The sequence below is a fragment of the Armigeres subalbatus genome, unplaced genomic scaffold (genome assembly GCF_024139115.2).
Source record: "Armigeres subalbatus isolate Guangzhou_Male unplaced genomic scaffold, GZ_Asu_2 Contig1035, whole genome shotgun sequence".
In the NCBI taxonomy this organism is placed as follows: domain Eukaryota; kingdom Metazoa; phylum Arthropoda; class Insecta; order Diptera; family Culicidae; genus Armigeres; species Armigeres subalbatus.
Genome location: NW_026941776.1, coordinates 236,563 through 250,823, shown reverse-complemented (window position 1 = coordinate 250,823; position 14,261 = coordinate 236,563). Strand labels below are relative to the sequence as shown.

The following is a 14,261-nucleotide window of genomic DNA, read 5'->3' as shown; positions in this document are numbered from 1 at the left end:
TGTGCAGTATATAAGAGTCTTCTCCATTCGGCTCGGTCCATGGCAACACGTCGCCAACCACGCAGTCTACGGAGGGTCCGCAAGTCATCTTCCACCTGATCGATCCACCTTGCCCGCTGCGCACCTCGCCTTATTGTACCCGTCGGATCGTTGTCGAGAACCATTTTCACCGGGTTACTGTCCGACATTCTGGCTACGTGCCCGGCCCACCGCAGTCGTCCGATTTTCACGGTGTGAACGATGGATGGTTCTCCCAGCAGCTCATGCAACTCGTGGTTCATTCGCCTCCTCCACGTACCGTCCGCCATCTGCACCCCACCATAGATGGTACGCAGCACTTTCCTTTCGAAAACTCCAAGTGCGCGTTGGTCCTCTACGAGCATCGTCCAGGTCTCGTGTCCGTAGAGGACTACCGGTCTAATGAGCGTTTTGTAGATAGTCAGTTTGGTACGGCGGCGAACTCTATTCGATCGAAGCGTTTTGCGGAGTCCAAAGTACGTACGATTTCCTGCCATGATGCGTCTCCGAATTTCTCTGCTGGTATCGTTATCGGAGGTCACCAGTGAGCCCAAGTACACAAATTCTTCTACCACCTCGATTTCGTCACCACCGATGCAAACTCGCGGTGGGTGGCTCACATTGTCTTCTCTTGAACCTCTTCCTATCATGTACTTCGTCTTCGACGTGTTGATGACAAGTCCGATCCGCTTAGCTTCCCTCTTCAGTTTGATGTACGCTTCCTCCATCTTCTCAAAGTTACGTGCCATAATATCAATGTCATCGGCGAAACCAAATAGCTGGACGGACTTCGTGAAAATCGTACCACTCGTGTCAATCCCTGCCCTTCGTATTACCCCTTCCAAAGCGATGTTGAATAGCAGACACGAAAGACCATCACCTTGCCGTAACCCTCTGCGTGTTTCAAAGGGACTCGAGAATGCCCCTGAAACTCGAACTACGCACATCACCCGATCCATCGTCGCCTTGATCAACCGTGTCAGTTTATCCGGAAATCCGTGTTCGTGCATTAGCTGCCATAGCTGGTCTCGTTCGATTGTATCGTATGCGGCTTTGAAGTCGATGAATAGATGATGTGTGGGCACGTTGTATTCGCAGCATTTCTGCAATACTTGGCGAATGGCGAACACCTGGTCCGTGGTGGAGCGTTCGCCCATAAAACCCGCCTGATACTGCCCCACGAACTCTCTTGCAATTGGTGCTAGTCGACGGCATAACATTTGGGAGAGTACCTTGTAGGCGGCGTTCAGCAATGTGATTGCGCGGTAGTTGCTACAATCCAGCTTATCGCCCTTTTTGTAGATGGGACACACGACACCTTCCATCCACTCCTGCGGCAAAACCTCCTCCTCCCAAATCTTGGTAATGACCCATTGCAGCGCTCTAGCCAGTGCCTCACCACCGTGTTTAAATAGCTCTCCTGGTAGTTGGTCAACCCCAGGGGCTTTGTTGTTTTTCAGCCCGCCAATTTCCTCCTGGATTTCCTGGAGATCCGGAGCCGGTAAACGTATGTCCTGCGCGTGTTCTCCCAGGTTCGTCACCATACCGTCATCTTCGTCTGCTACATCGCCATTCAGGTGTTCTTCGTAGTGCTGCCGGCACCTTTGGATCACCTCACGCTCGTTCATAAGAAGGTTCCCGTTTATGTCCTTACACATATCAGGCTGTGGCACGTGGCCCTTACGTGAGCGGTTCAATTTCTCATAGAACTTTCGGGTGTTGTTAGCACGGTACAGTTGCTCCGTTTCTTCACGGTCTCGATCTTCCTGCTGGCGCTTTTTCCTCCGGAAAATCGAGTTTTGTCTGTTCCGCGCCCGTTTATATCGTGCCTCGTTCGCTCTCGTGCGGTGTTGCAGCAATCTCGCCCATGTTGCATTCTTCTCTTCCACTAACTGCTCACATTCGCCGTCATACCAGTCGTTTCTCTGATCCGGGGGCACCGTGCCAAGTGCAGCGGTTGCGGTGCTACCAATGGCGGATCGAATATCTCTCCAGCCATCTTCAAGAAAAGCTGCGCCTAGCTGCTCTTCCGTTGGGAGTGCCACTTCCAGCTGCTGCGCGTAGTCTTGGGCTAGTCTATCGTCTTGTAGCCGCCCAATGTTAAGCCGCGGCGTTCGACTTCGACGCGTGTTGTACACCGTCGAGAGTTTTGAGCGCAGGCATACTGCAACGAGGTAGTGGTCGGATTCAATATTCGCACTGCGGTATGTGCGGACGTTTGTGATGTCGGAGAAAAATTTACCGTCGATCAGAACGTGGTCGATTTGGTTTTCCATTTCTTGGTTAGGTGATCTCCATGTGGCCTTGTGGATATTTTTGCGGGGAAAGAAGGTGCTTCGGACTACCATTCCGCGGGAGGCTGCAAAGTTTATGCATCGTTGGCCGTTATCATTCGATACGGTATGCAGACTATCCGGTCCGATGACCGGTCTATACATTTCCTCCCTTCCTACCTGTGCGTTCATGTCGCCGATGACGATTTTGACGTCCCGCAGTGGGCATCCATCATATGTCTGCTCCAGCTGTGCGTAGAACGCTTCTTTCTCGTCGTCGGGTCTCCCTTCGTGTGGGCAGTGCACGTTGATGATGCTATAGTTGAAGAAACGGCCTTTTATCCTCAGCTTACATATCCTTACTATATCCTGGCTGCCATCCAATCACACTTTGGCGCATCTTGCCTAGCACTATGAAGCCGGTTCCCAGCTCATTGGTGGTGCCACAGCTTTGATAGAAGGTAGCGGCTCGATGCCCGCTTTTCCACACTTTCTGTCCTGTCCAGCAAATCTCCTGCAGCGCCGCGACGTCGAAGTTGCGGGGATGTAATTCATCGTAGATCATCCTGTCGCAACCTGCGAAACCTAGCGACTTGCAGTTCCATGTTCCAAGCTTCCAATCGTGATCCTTTATTCGTCGCCTGGGTCTTTGCCGATTATATCGAGTCGTATTATCTCTTATTTCGTTCGTAATTTGTTGTTTTACAGGCGGCTTATTGGGCCTGCGCAAACCTCCTGTCTCGTCGGAGGGCCGTCGTGTCAGGTCTGTTTAATGTCCCACCTAACACCAGGACTTGGGCTTGTGCGCTTTGAGCGGCACACGGTCGCTTTGGCGGAAACCTGCTTGCGGACACATGCAGTTTTTTATAGAAGTTTAACAGGACCCACTGTCAAACCCCAGGCAGGTCCCACAACTCGCAGATGGCCTGGGGAGGGATCGTCAAGCCCTTGGACATAGTCCCTGCTGCCCACGAGTATAGATAGTGGAATATATAGATGAGCGAAGATAAATCCTCTGTCTCCAAACGAACTGTCAAACGTGTCTCCAAACGAGCATGACGTCACGATTTCAATGGAAACGTTAAGGGCTGTGACGTCATATGCGCGTGTGCACGGGCAAAAAAAACGACTCAGCCATGATTTCGCTCATCTATATATTCCACTATCTATAGTTTAGAGTTGTTAAGTGAGCGTCGTGACGTATCTAGGGCTCTATTTGTTGCGGACCTTCTACAATCCAGAGTTGATTGCCCACATTTGCTCTCCCTGATTAATCTGAATGTTCCCTACCGTCAGCTTCGACTCAATTAATTTTTAATCCTCCAGGGTGCACGTACAAATTATGGGCATAATGAACCATTCACTAGTATGTGTCGCATTTTTAATCGATGTGCAACTGAATTTGATTTTCATATCTCTCGCGCCAACCTTCGGAAAATGTTTTGTCGAATAGGGTAAGGGATATATTTTGGACCACCAGTTCCAGGGCTCATATTTTGGACCACTGAGTGCAAACTCCCATTGGTGGTCCAAAATATGACCCCTGGTACGGGTTGTCCAAAATACATCCTTTACCCTACTTGCCGCCCCCCACACCAATACACTCTAGTTTAATGTTAGTCAGGATATTCAGTACTAAGAATCTTCAAATTGTAATAGTTTTGAGTAAACATTGTATCTTTTGGAAAATGTAATTTCTGTGGATATTAAAAGAAGAGGAGGTTTTGCGCCCGTTTGAGGAAGGGATATGCTCTACTCAAGCGGGCTTTTCCCTGCTCCAAATAAAGATAAAGATAAAGATAAAGACTCAGCTCGTTGAACTGAGGAAATCTCTTTCTGTCCGTGTGTATGGGTGTGTGCACACGAAAACCAAAAAACATAAGCCAGTTTGCAAAGATTACCCTTAATAGATTTTCTCACAATAAGTTGCATTCAATGGGGGACAAACCCTAGTTAATCACTGTTGAGTTCAACAATTTTGTAACTGAATTCTTTTCTAATAACTTTTTAGAATGTCGAAGACACCATATAAGTGGATAAATCTAGACCAACATTTGAAAAGGGCGTAACAGCCAAAATTTGATCTGTCCCGTTTTCTGTCTATGTATATAGCTGTATGTGTAGACAAGGAATCCGAAGCAATAAATTTTGGCTGTTACGCCCTTTTCAAATGTTGGTCTAGAAATATAAGTATTGTATTCATAATTTATTCTAATTATTCTCATTTTAAGGTGCCCAAAGTTGTACAATTCGTCAGTGTTGCCCGCAGATCGTCCAGGCTGGCAAGCCGAGAGTTCAATCAGCACAATGAAAAAAGTCAAAATTCAATCCAGCTGGAGAACCCAGAAGCAATTATTACAATAAAGCAGGAAATAGCGAATCCAGAAGGACCGACTGAGTCTGAATCGATCCTCGGCGACCAGAAGCGGTCTGTATCTATCGCGAACGGCACGAAAACACAGCAACATCCGGACGGTGTTAAAAAGCAAGCACGCTTCGTATCGACTTTCACAAGCCCAGTTTCGGAGGTTTATAATAACGTATGTACATTGTTTACCTTTCCGTTACACAGACAAGCTCTACGATTCATTTTATTAGGAATTAAGAAATTGAATACAGTAAGAGTGAAATCAGGAGAGATTCAGTTTCGTTGCAAATTTTCGAACACTATTCTAGTTTGAATTTGAGCCAAAATAGAACAAACTCGCGTGCTTCCACAGCAGTGTTCTATTCAAGTTCGTTTTTTTCTCCATTAAATGAAATGATTATGTTGCTGCTAAGGAAGGCGCCGTAAACGAAAAGTGGATTGATCCGTACATAAAATGACGCATTTATACACCAAAACAATTGAAAAATATTTGAATCTTGTGATTCATTCCCGGTTCATATCTGCAGAAAATAGAACTGAGCGGTATAACAATTTTAAGCTTTTGAATCTCGAATGTTATAAAAAATTAATCTTGAGCCACTGCTGGGAAGATGCATGATTCAGATTCATCTTCAAAATGACAACTCCGGACAATTTGAATCACTGCTGATTTAGCTCTTACACTACCAAGATTTAAAATTTATATCTCTGATATACATCAAAGATATATATATCTTTGATCCTAGCGCGTATTTAATGAAATCAGTTTTGCCTTTCTCGTACAACAAAGTTGTACCGAAAGGCTATCATTTCACTCCAAGAACAAACTTTCTATAGAAGGCTCGTAGACCCATAGTGTTATATACCAATCGACTCAGCTCGACAAGATGAGCAAATGTCTGTCAGTCCGTGTTTGTGTGTGTGTGTGTGTGTGTGTGTGTGTGTGTGTGTGTGTGTGTGTGTGTGTGTGTGTGTGTGTGTGTGTGTGTGTGTGTGTGTGTGTGTGCGTGTGTTTTTTTTTTTTTTTCTTCCTAAGCAATGGAGGGGGAATCTGCTCAACAGACATCCCGGGTTGTCCAGGAAGTGCGGGGTTAGGGACCACCTCCAACAGCAAACGATGGAGGCAGGACTACATCCCCGACCCGCTAAACCGTTTCCATTGCCGCCAAGCTCATCGTCCCTTCGGTACAACCAGAAAGTAATGCTTCAAAGGGGGGCCAGTGCACAACGCACCCTCGAGGTTAGCTGCGTGTCCTTGCAGCATCGAACATCGTGACTCGCTTTTTAGAAGAACACCATGGTATCGTGCCAGCGCATTGCCGGCTTTCCAGGTGGCCTTACCACGCCCTATGTCCTCGGAAGGTGGGAAGGGTCGACTTCGCGTCTGCTTCCCTCTGTACGACTGTCATCAAGAATGATGATGCCACGTGCACCCCAAATTGACCTCTCTGCGATAGGGCCTATTCGCCAACACACAGAGGGACTTGCCGACGCGGTGCCTACGCCTCCCCAGCCTTGACGAGGACCCCTTTCCGTCCTCGGGCTCGGAACCCGCCCGGTTGACCGACGCCGCGAAAGCGACGATACCATGTTGTTCTTCGCGCGGCCACTTGTTCGATAAAAGGATCGAGTTCGACCACAGGGCACCGGTATGACCCATGAAGCCGACTCCGAACCCTTGGACCACCTCTTATTTGCGCCTGAACTAGCCATTCCTTGAGTCCAAGCGCCACCTTCTGTGTAGCTCCGAGACGATTTGGACGATAGCCGATAAAACGGCGTTCCAGCCAACTTCATCTTTACACATCCTCCGGACTAGGTTGTCCGGGGTAGTGTCCAGACCACATGTGGCAAGCATGTGGTCACGCATTGTGCACACGAACAACGCGTGTTCCGCCGTTTCCTCTAAATCTGCACACACCGGACACTCGGGCGAGGCCGAGTGTCCGAACCGGTGTAGATACTGTCTGAAGCAACCATGGCCTGTAAGGACCTGGGTCAGGTGAAAAGTGATTTCCCCATGGCGCCTCTTGACCCACGTACCTATCTCCGGTATCAACCTATGTGTCCATCTACCTTTAGTGGAACTGTCCCACGCACGCTGCCATTTGACCATTGAGGCCATCCTGACAGTCCTACGGATGCCTCTGCCGCGCATTTCGAAGCACTCTATGTCTTCACCGATAACGATGTCAATAGGCATCATACCGGTGATGACACAAAGTGCATCGTGCGACACGGTACGGTACGCGCTCGCAACTCTTAGGCACATGAGCCTATACGTACTTTCTAACTTCGTTCTGTAGCAGTTAATACGCAGGGCCGTGCCCCAAGCTGGCCCCCATACCTCAGTATGGACAGAGCGACACTAGCCAGAAGCTTTCGCTTGCTGGCATAAACCGCAGAGCTATTGGACATCATCCGGGACAATGCCACTATAGCTGTGGAGGCACGCTTGCAGGCGTAATTGACGTGGCTACCAAAGGTGAGCTTATCGTCGATCATTACCCCAAGAGTTTGATGGAGCGTTCAGAGGTGACCGCGCAGTTGCCTGCCCTTATCACCGCTTGTTGCTCCGACTTTCGGTTGTTAACAACAACCACCTCAGTCTTGTGGTGAGCCAGTTCTAACTTCCTGGAACTCATCCACTCCTCCACAATTGCGATCGAGTGGGCTGCAGTCAACTCCACCTCTTCGATCGATTCGCCGTAGACCTCCAGCGTAATATCGTCAGCGAAGCCGACGATTACCACGCCCACCGGGAACTTCAACCTCAAGACACCGTCGTACATGACGTTCCATAACACCGGACCCAGTATGGAACCTTGCGGAACCCCTGAGGTTATGTCAACGCACTTCCGACCCGCCTCCGTGTCGTATACCAGTACTCGATTCTGGAAGTAGCTTCCGAGAATCTTGTATAGGTAGTCGGGAGAAGCTCAGGAGCGCATCTGCAATAGCTGCCCAACTGGCACTATTGAATGCATTCCTCACGTCGAGAGTCACTACTGCACAATAGCGAACTCCCCTCCTCTTACGCTGGATAGCTATCTCCGCGGATTTGGTAACCGACAAGATAGCATCTACGGTCGACTTACCCTTTCGGAAGCCAAACTGGTTACTCGATAGACCATCCGCACCCTCCGTGCGTATCAACAACCTGTTGAGGATGATCTTCTCGAGCACCTTCCCCGCCGTATCAAGCAGGCATATTGGTCTATATGCCGACGGATCCCCCGATGGTTTTCCCGCCTTTGGCAATAGGACCAAGCTCTGCCTTTTCCATGCTTCAGGGAAGACTCCCTCGTCCAGGCATCTCTGCATGACAGATCTGAACATCTCGGGAGCCTCAGCAATGGCCGCTTTGATGGCCAGGTTCGGAATACCATCCGGTCCTGGCGCCTTACCTACACTAAGGGACTGTGCAATCCCCGCAAGTTCCGCCACAGTTACTCTTCCCTCGTCGGCCACCCTGGCCCTGGCAGCTCCACAAAGTGAGGCCAGGGACTTGGGTCATGACGTGGGAAGAGCCCCGCGATGATCCTCTCCAGCATCTCTGGAGACCGCTCTGTAGGGGCCATCGCCCCACGTGTCTTGGCCATTACGACCCTATAGGCGTCACCCCATGGATTCGCGTTGGCACTTTGACACAGGCCCTCGAAGCAGGCTTTTTTGCTTGATCTAATCTCAGTCTTCAGAGCGGCTCTAGCAGCCACGAACGCCACCCGTCGTTCAACACGCTCCTCTTCTGTGCGTGCTCGCTGCATCCACCTCCGTGCCCGTAGGCAAGCGCGGCGCAGGTTCGCAATTGCTTGAGTCCACCAGTAAGCCGGTGGCCTCCCATTCCTAGGGTGGACTTTCCTAGGCATGGTGGCATCGCATGCACGCGAGAGTACTGTTACCAGCTGCTCGCCGCTCAGACCGAGAGTATTGTGCTCGCGGCGGAGTGTGTGTGTGTGTGTGTGTGTGTGTGTGTGTGTGTGTGTGTGTGTGTGTGTGTGTGTGTGTGTGTGTGTGTGTGTGTGTGTGTGTGTGTGTGTGTGTGTGTGTGTGTGTGTGTGTGTGTGTCTTTTCATATAGTCATCCCTAACCGATTTTCTCGCAACAGGTTGCATTCGAAAGGTGGTAAGTACTGGATAAGTACGGCTAGGTTGATGGTTTTTGTGTTCAGTACATATCCTCATTTTATGTAGTGAAAACCGCTTGTTTTTATCTAAGGTCGTTCGCCCAATAATCGACTTTTTGTGTTAGTCATTAATTTTCATATATAAAAAGTGCAGTCTGGAAATGTGATTATTTTTCTAAAATCATTTGAAGACTCGCTAGGTTGATGGTTTTTATGTTCAGTACATATCCTCATTTTATGTAGTGAAAACCGCTTGTTTTTATCTAAGGTCGTTCGCCCAATAATCGACTTTTTGTGTTAGTCATTAATTTCCATATATAAAAAGGTCCGGTCTGGAAATGTGATTATTTTTCTAAAATCATTTGAAGACTCGCTAGGTTGATGGTTTTTATGTTCAGTACATATCCTCATTTTATGTAGTGAAAACCGCTTGTTTTTATCTAAGGTCGTTCGCCCAATAATCGACTTTTTGTGTTAGTCATTAATTTTCATATATAAAAAGTGCAGTCTGGAAATGTGATTATTTTTCTAAAATCATTTGAAGACTCGCTAGGTTTATGATTTTTATGTTCAGTACATATCCTCGTTTTATGTAGTGAAAACCGCTTGTTTTTATCTAAGGTCGTTCGCCCAATAATCGACTTTTTGTGTTAGTCATTAATTTCCATATATAAAAAAGTGCAGTCTGGAAATGTGATTATTTTTCTAAAATCATTTGAAGACTCGCTAGGTTGATGGTTTTTATGTTCAGTACATATCCTCATTTTATGTAGTGAAAACCGCTTGTTTTTATCTAAGGTCGTTCGCCCAATAATCGACTTTTTGTGTTAGTCATTAATTTCCATATATAAAAAAGTGCAGTCTGGAAATGTGATTATTTTTCTAAAATCATTTGAAGACTCGCTAGGTTGATGGTTTTTATGTTCAGTACATATCCTCATTTTATGTAGTGAAAACCGCTTGTTTTTATCTAAGGTCGTTCGCCCAATAATCGACTTTTTGTGTTAGTCATTAATTTCCATATATAAAAAATGCAGTCTGGAAATGTGATTATTTTTCTAAAATCATTTGAAGACTCGCTAGGTTGATGGTTTTATGTTCAGTACATATCCTCATTTTATGTAGTGAAAACCGCTTGTTTTATCTAAGGTCGTTCGCCCAATAATCGACTTTTTGTGTTAGTCATTAATTTCCATATATAAAAGGTCCGGTCTGGAAATGTGATTATTTTTCTAAAATCACTTGAAGACTCGTTAGGTTGATGGTTTTTATGTTCAGTACATATCCTCATTTTATGTAGTTGAAACCGCTTGTTCTTAGCTAGGGTCGTTCGCCCAACAATCGACTTTTCGTGTTAGTCATTAATTTTCATATTTAAAAAAGTGCAGTCTGGAAATGTGATTATTTTTCTAAAATCATTTGAAGACTCGCTAGGTTTATGATTTTATGTTCAGTACATATCCTCGTTTTATGTAGTGAAAACCGCTTGTTTTTATCTAAGGTCGTTCGCCCAATAATCGACTTTTGTGTTAGTCATTAATTTCCATATATAAAAAAGTGCAGTCTGGAAATGTGATTATTTTTCTAAAATCATTTGAAGACTCGCTAGGTTGATGGTTTTATGTTCAGTACATATCCTCATTTTATGTAGTGAAAACCGCTTGTTTTTATCTAAGGTCGTTCGCCCAATAATCGACTTTTTGTGTTAGTCATTAATTTCCATATATGAAAAAGTTCAGTCTGGAAATGTGATTATTTTTCTGAAATCACTTAAAGACTCAGGTTGATGATTTTTGTGTTTTGTACATATCCTTATTTTATGTAGTAGAAACCACTTGTTTTTATCTAGGGTCGTTCGCCCAATAATCGACTTTTTGTGTTAGTCATTAATTTCCATATATAAAAAGGTCCGGTCTGGAAATGTGATTATTTTTCTAAAATCATTTGAAGACTCGCTAGGTTGATGGTTTTTATGTCCAGTACATATCCTCATTTTATGTAGTGAAAACCGCTTGTTTTTATCTAAGGTCGTTCGCCCAATAATCGACTTTTTGTGTTAGTCATTAATTTTCATATATAAAAGTGCAGTCTGGAAATGTGATTATTTTTCTAAAATCATTTGAAGACTCGCTAGGTTTATGATTTTTATGTTCAGTACATATCCTCGTTTTATGTAGTGAAAACCGCTTGTTTTTATCTAAGGTCGTTCGCCCAATAATCGACTTTTTGTGTTAGTCATTAATTTTCATATATAAAAAGTGCAGTCTGGAAATGTGATTATTTTTCTAAAATCATTTGAAGACTCGCTAGGTTGATGGTTTTTATGTTCAGTACATATCCTCATTTTATGTAGTGAAAACCGCTTGTTTTATCTAAGGTCGTTCGCCCAATAATCGACTTTTGTGTTAGTCATTAATTTCCATATACAAAAAAGTGCAGTCTGGAAATGTGATTATTTTCTAAAATCATTTGAAGACTCGCTAGGTTGATGGTTTTTATGTTCAGTACATATCCTCATTTTATGTAGTGAAAACCGCTTGTTTTTATCTAAGGTCGTTCGCCCAATAATCGACTTTTTGTGTTAGTCATTAATTTCCATATATAAAAAAGTGCAGTCTGGAAATGTGATTATTTTTCTAAAATCATTTGAAAACTCGCTAGGTTGATGGTTTTTATGTTCAATATATATCCTCATTTTATGTAGTGAAAACCGCTTGTTTTTATCTAAGGTCGTTCGCCCAATAACCGACTTTTTGTGTCAGTCACTTATTTGCATATATAATAAAAGTTCAATCTGGAAATGTGATTATTTTTCTAAAATCACTTGAAGACTCGTTAGATTGATGATTTTTGTGTTCCGTACATACCATAATTTTATGTAGTTGAAACCGCTTGTTCTTAGCTAGGGTCGTTCGCCCAACAATCGACTTTTCGTGTTAGTCATTAATTTTCATATTTAAAAAAGTGCAGTCTGAAAATGTGATTATTTTTCTAAAATCATTTGAAGACTCGCTAGGTTGATGGTTTTATGTTCAGTACATATCCTCATTTTATGTAGTGAAAACCGCTTGTTTTTATCTAAGGTCGTTCGCCCAATAATCGACTTTTGTGTTAGTCATTAATTTTCATATATAAAAAGTGCAGTCTGGAAATGTGATTATTTTTCTAAAATCATTTGAAGACTCGCTAGGTTGATGGTTTTTATGTTCAGTACATATCCTCATTTTATGTAGTGAAAACCGCTTGTTTTTATCTAAGGTCGTTCGCCCAATAATCGACTTTTTGTGTTAGTCATTAATTTCCATATATAAAAAAGTGCAGTCTGGAAATGTGATTATTTTTCTAAAATCATTTGAAAACTCACTAGGTTGATGGTTTTTATGTTCAGTACATATCCTCATTTTATGTAGTGAAAACCGCTTGTTTTTATCTAAGGTCGTTCGCCCAATAATCGACTTTTTGTGTTAGTCATTAATTTTCATATATAAAAAGTGCAGTCTGGAAATGTGATTATTTTTCTAAAATCATTTGAAGACTCGCTAGGTTGATGGTTTTTATGTTCAGTACATATCCTCATTTTATGTAGTGAAAACCGCTTGTTTTTATCTAAGGTCGTTCGCCCAATAATCGACTTTTTGTTAGTCATTAATTTCCATATATAAAAAGTGCAGTCTGGAAATGTGATTATTTTTCTAAAATCATTTGAAGACTCGCTAGGTTGATGGTTTTATGTTCAGTACATATCCTTATTTTATGTAGTGAAAACCGCTTGTTTTTATCTAAGGTCGTTCGCCCAATAATCGACTTTTTGTGTTAGTCATTAATTTCCATATATAAAAGTGCAGTCTGGAAATGTGATTATTTTCTAAAATCATTTGAAGACTCGCTAGGTTGATGGTTTTTATGTTCAGTACATATCCTCATTTTATGTAGTGAAAACCGCTTGTTTTTATCTAAGGTCGTTCGCCCAATAATCGACTTTTTGTGTTAGTCATTAATTTCCATATATCACAAAGCGCAGTCTGGAAATGTGATTCTTTTTCTAAAATCATTTGAAGACTCGCTAGGTTGATGGTTTTTATGTTCAGTACATATCCTTATTTTATGTAGTGAAAACCGCTTGTTTTTATCTAAGGTCGTTCGCCCAATAATCGACTTTTTGTGTTAGTCATTAATTTCCATATATAAAAAAGTGCAGTCTGGAAATGTTATTATTTTTCTAAAATCATTTGAAGACTCGCTAGGTTGATGGTTTTTATGTTCAGTACATATCCTTATTTTATGTAGTGAAAACCGCTTGTTTTTATCTAAGGTCGTTCGCCCAATAATCGACTTTTTGTTTTAGTCATTAATTTCCATATATAAAAAAGTGCAGTCTGGAAATGTGATTATTTTTCTAAAATCATTTGAAGACTCGCTAGGTTGATGGTTTTTATGTTCAGTACATATCCTCATTTTATGTAGTGAAAACCGCTTGTTTTTATCTAAGGTCGTTCGCCCAATAATCGACTTTTTGTTAGTCATTAATTTCCATATATAAAAAGTGCAGTCTGGAAATGTGATTATTTTCTAAAATCATTTGAAAACTCACTAGGTTGATGGTTTTTATGTTCAGTACATATCCTCATTTTATGTAGTGAAAACCGCTTGTTTTTATCTAAGGTCGTTCGCCCAATAATCGACTTTTTGTGTTAGTCATTAATTTTCATATATAAAAGTGCAGTCTGGAAATGTGATTATTTTTCTAAAATCATTTGAAGACTCGCTAGGTTGATGGTTTTATGTTCAGTACATATCCTCATTTTATGTAGTGAAAACCGCTTGTTTTATCTAAGGTCGTTCGCCCAATAATCGACTTTTTGTGTTAGTCATTAATTTCCATATATAAAAAGTGCAGTCTGGAAATGTGATTATTTTTCTAAAATCATTTGAAGACTCGCTAGGTTGATGGTTTTATGTTCAGTACATATCCTTATTTTATGTAGTGAAAACCGCTTGTTTTTATCTAAGGTCGTTCGCCCAATAATCGACTTTTGTGTTAGTCATTAATTTCCATATATAAAAAGTGCAGTCTGGAAATGTGATTATTTTTCTAAAATCATTTGAAAACTCACTAGGTTGATGGTTTTATGTTCAGTACATATCTTCATTTTATGTAGTGAAAACCGCTTGTTTTTATCTAAGGTCGTTCGCCCAATAATCGACTTTTTGTTTTAGTCATTAATTTCCATATATAAAAAGTGCAGTCTGAAATGTGATTATTTTTCTAAAATCATTTGAAGACTCGCTAGGTTGATGGTTTTATGTTCAGTACATATCCTCATTTTATGTAGTGAAAACCGCTTGTTTTTATCTAAGGTCGTTCGCCCAATAATCGACTTTTTGTGTTAGTCATTAATTTCCATATATAAAAAGTGCCAGTCTGGAAATGTGATTATTTTCTAAAATCATTTGAAGACTCGCTAGGTTGATGGTT

At 42.7% G+C, this 14,261-nt stretch overlaps 1 protein-coding gene across 1 annotated transcript in view; it reads left to right on the top strand.

Moving 5' to 3' along the window:
- Positions 1-14,261, top strand: part of LOC134202138 (uncharacterized) — a 52,545-nt gene that overhangs the window by 17,339 nt on the left and 20,945 nt on the right. The window contains exon 5 of the mRNA XM_062677193.1: positions 4,523-4,831. Within this exon, the coding sequence (XP_062533177.1) occupies positions 4,523-4,831 (309 nt within the window). The remainder of the gene's footprint in view (positions 1-4,522; positions 4,832-14,261) is intronic.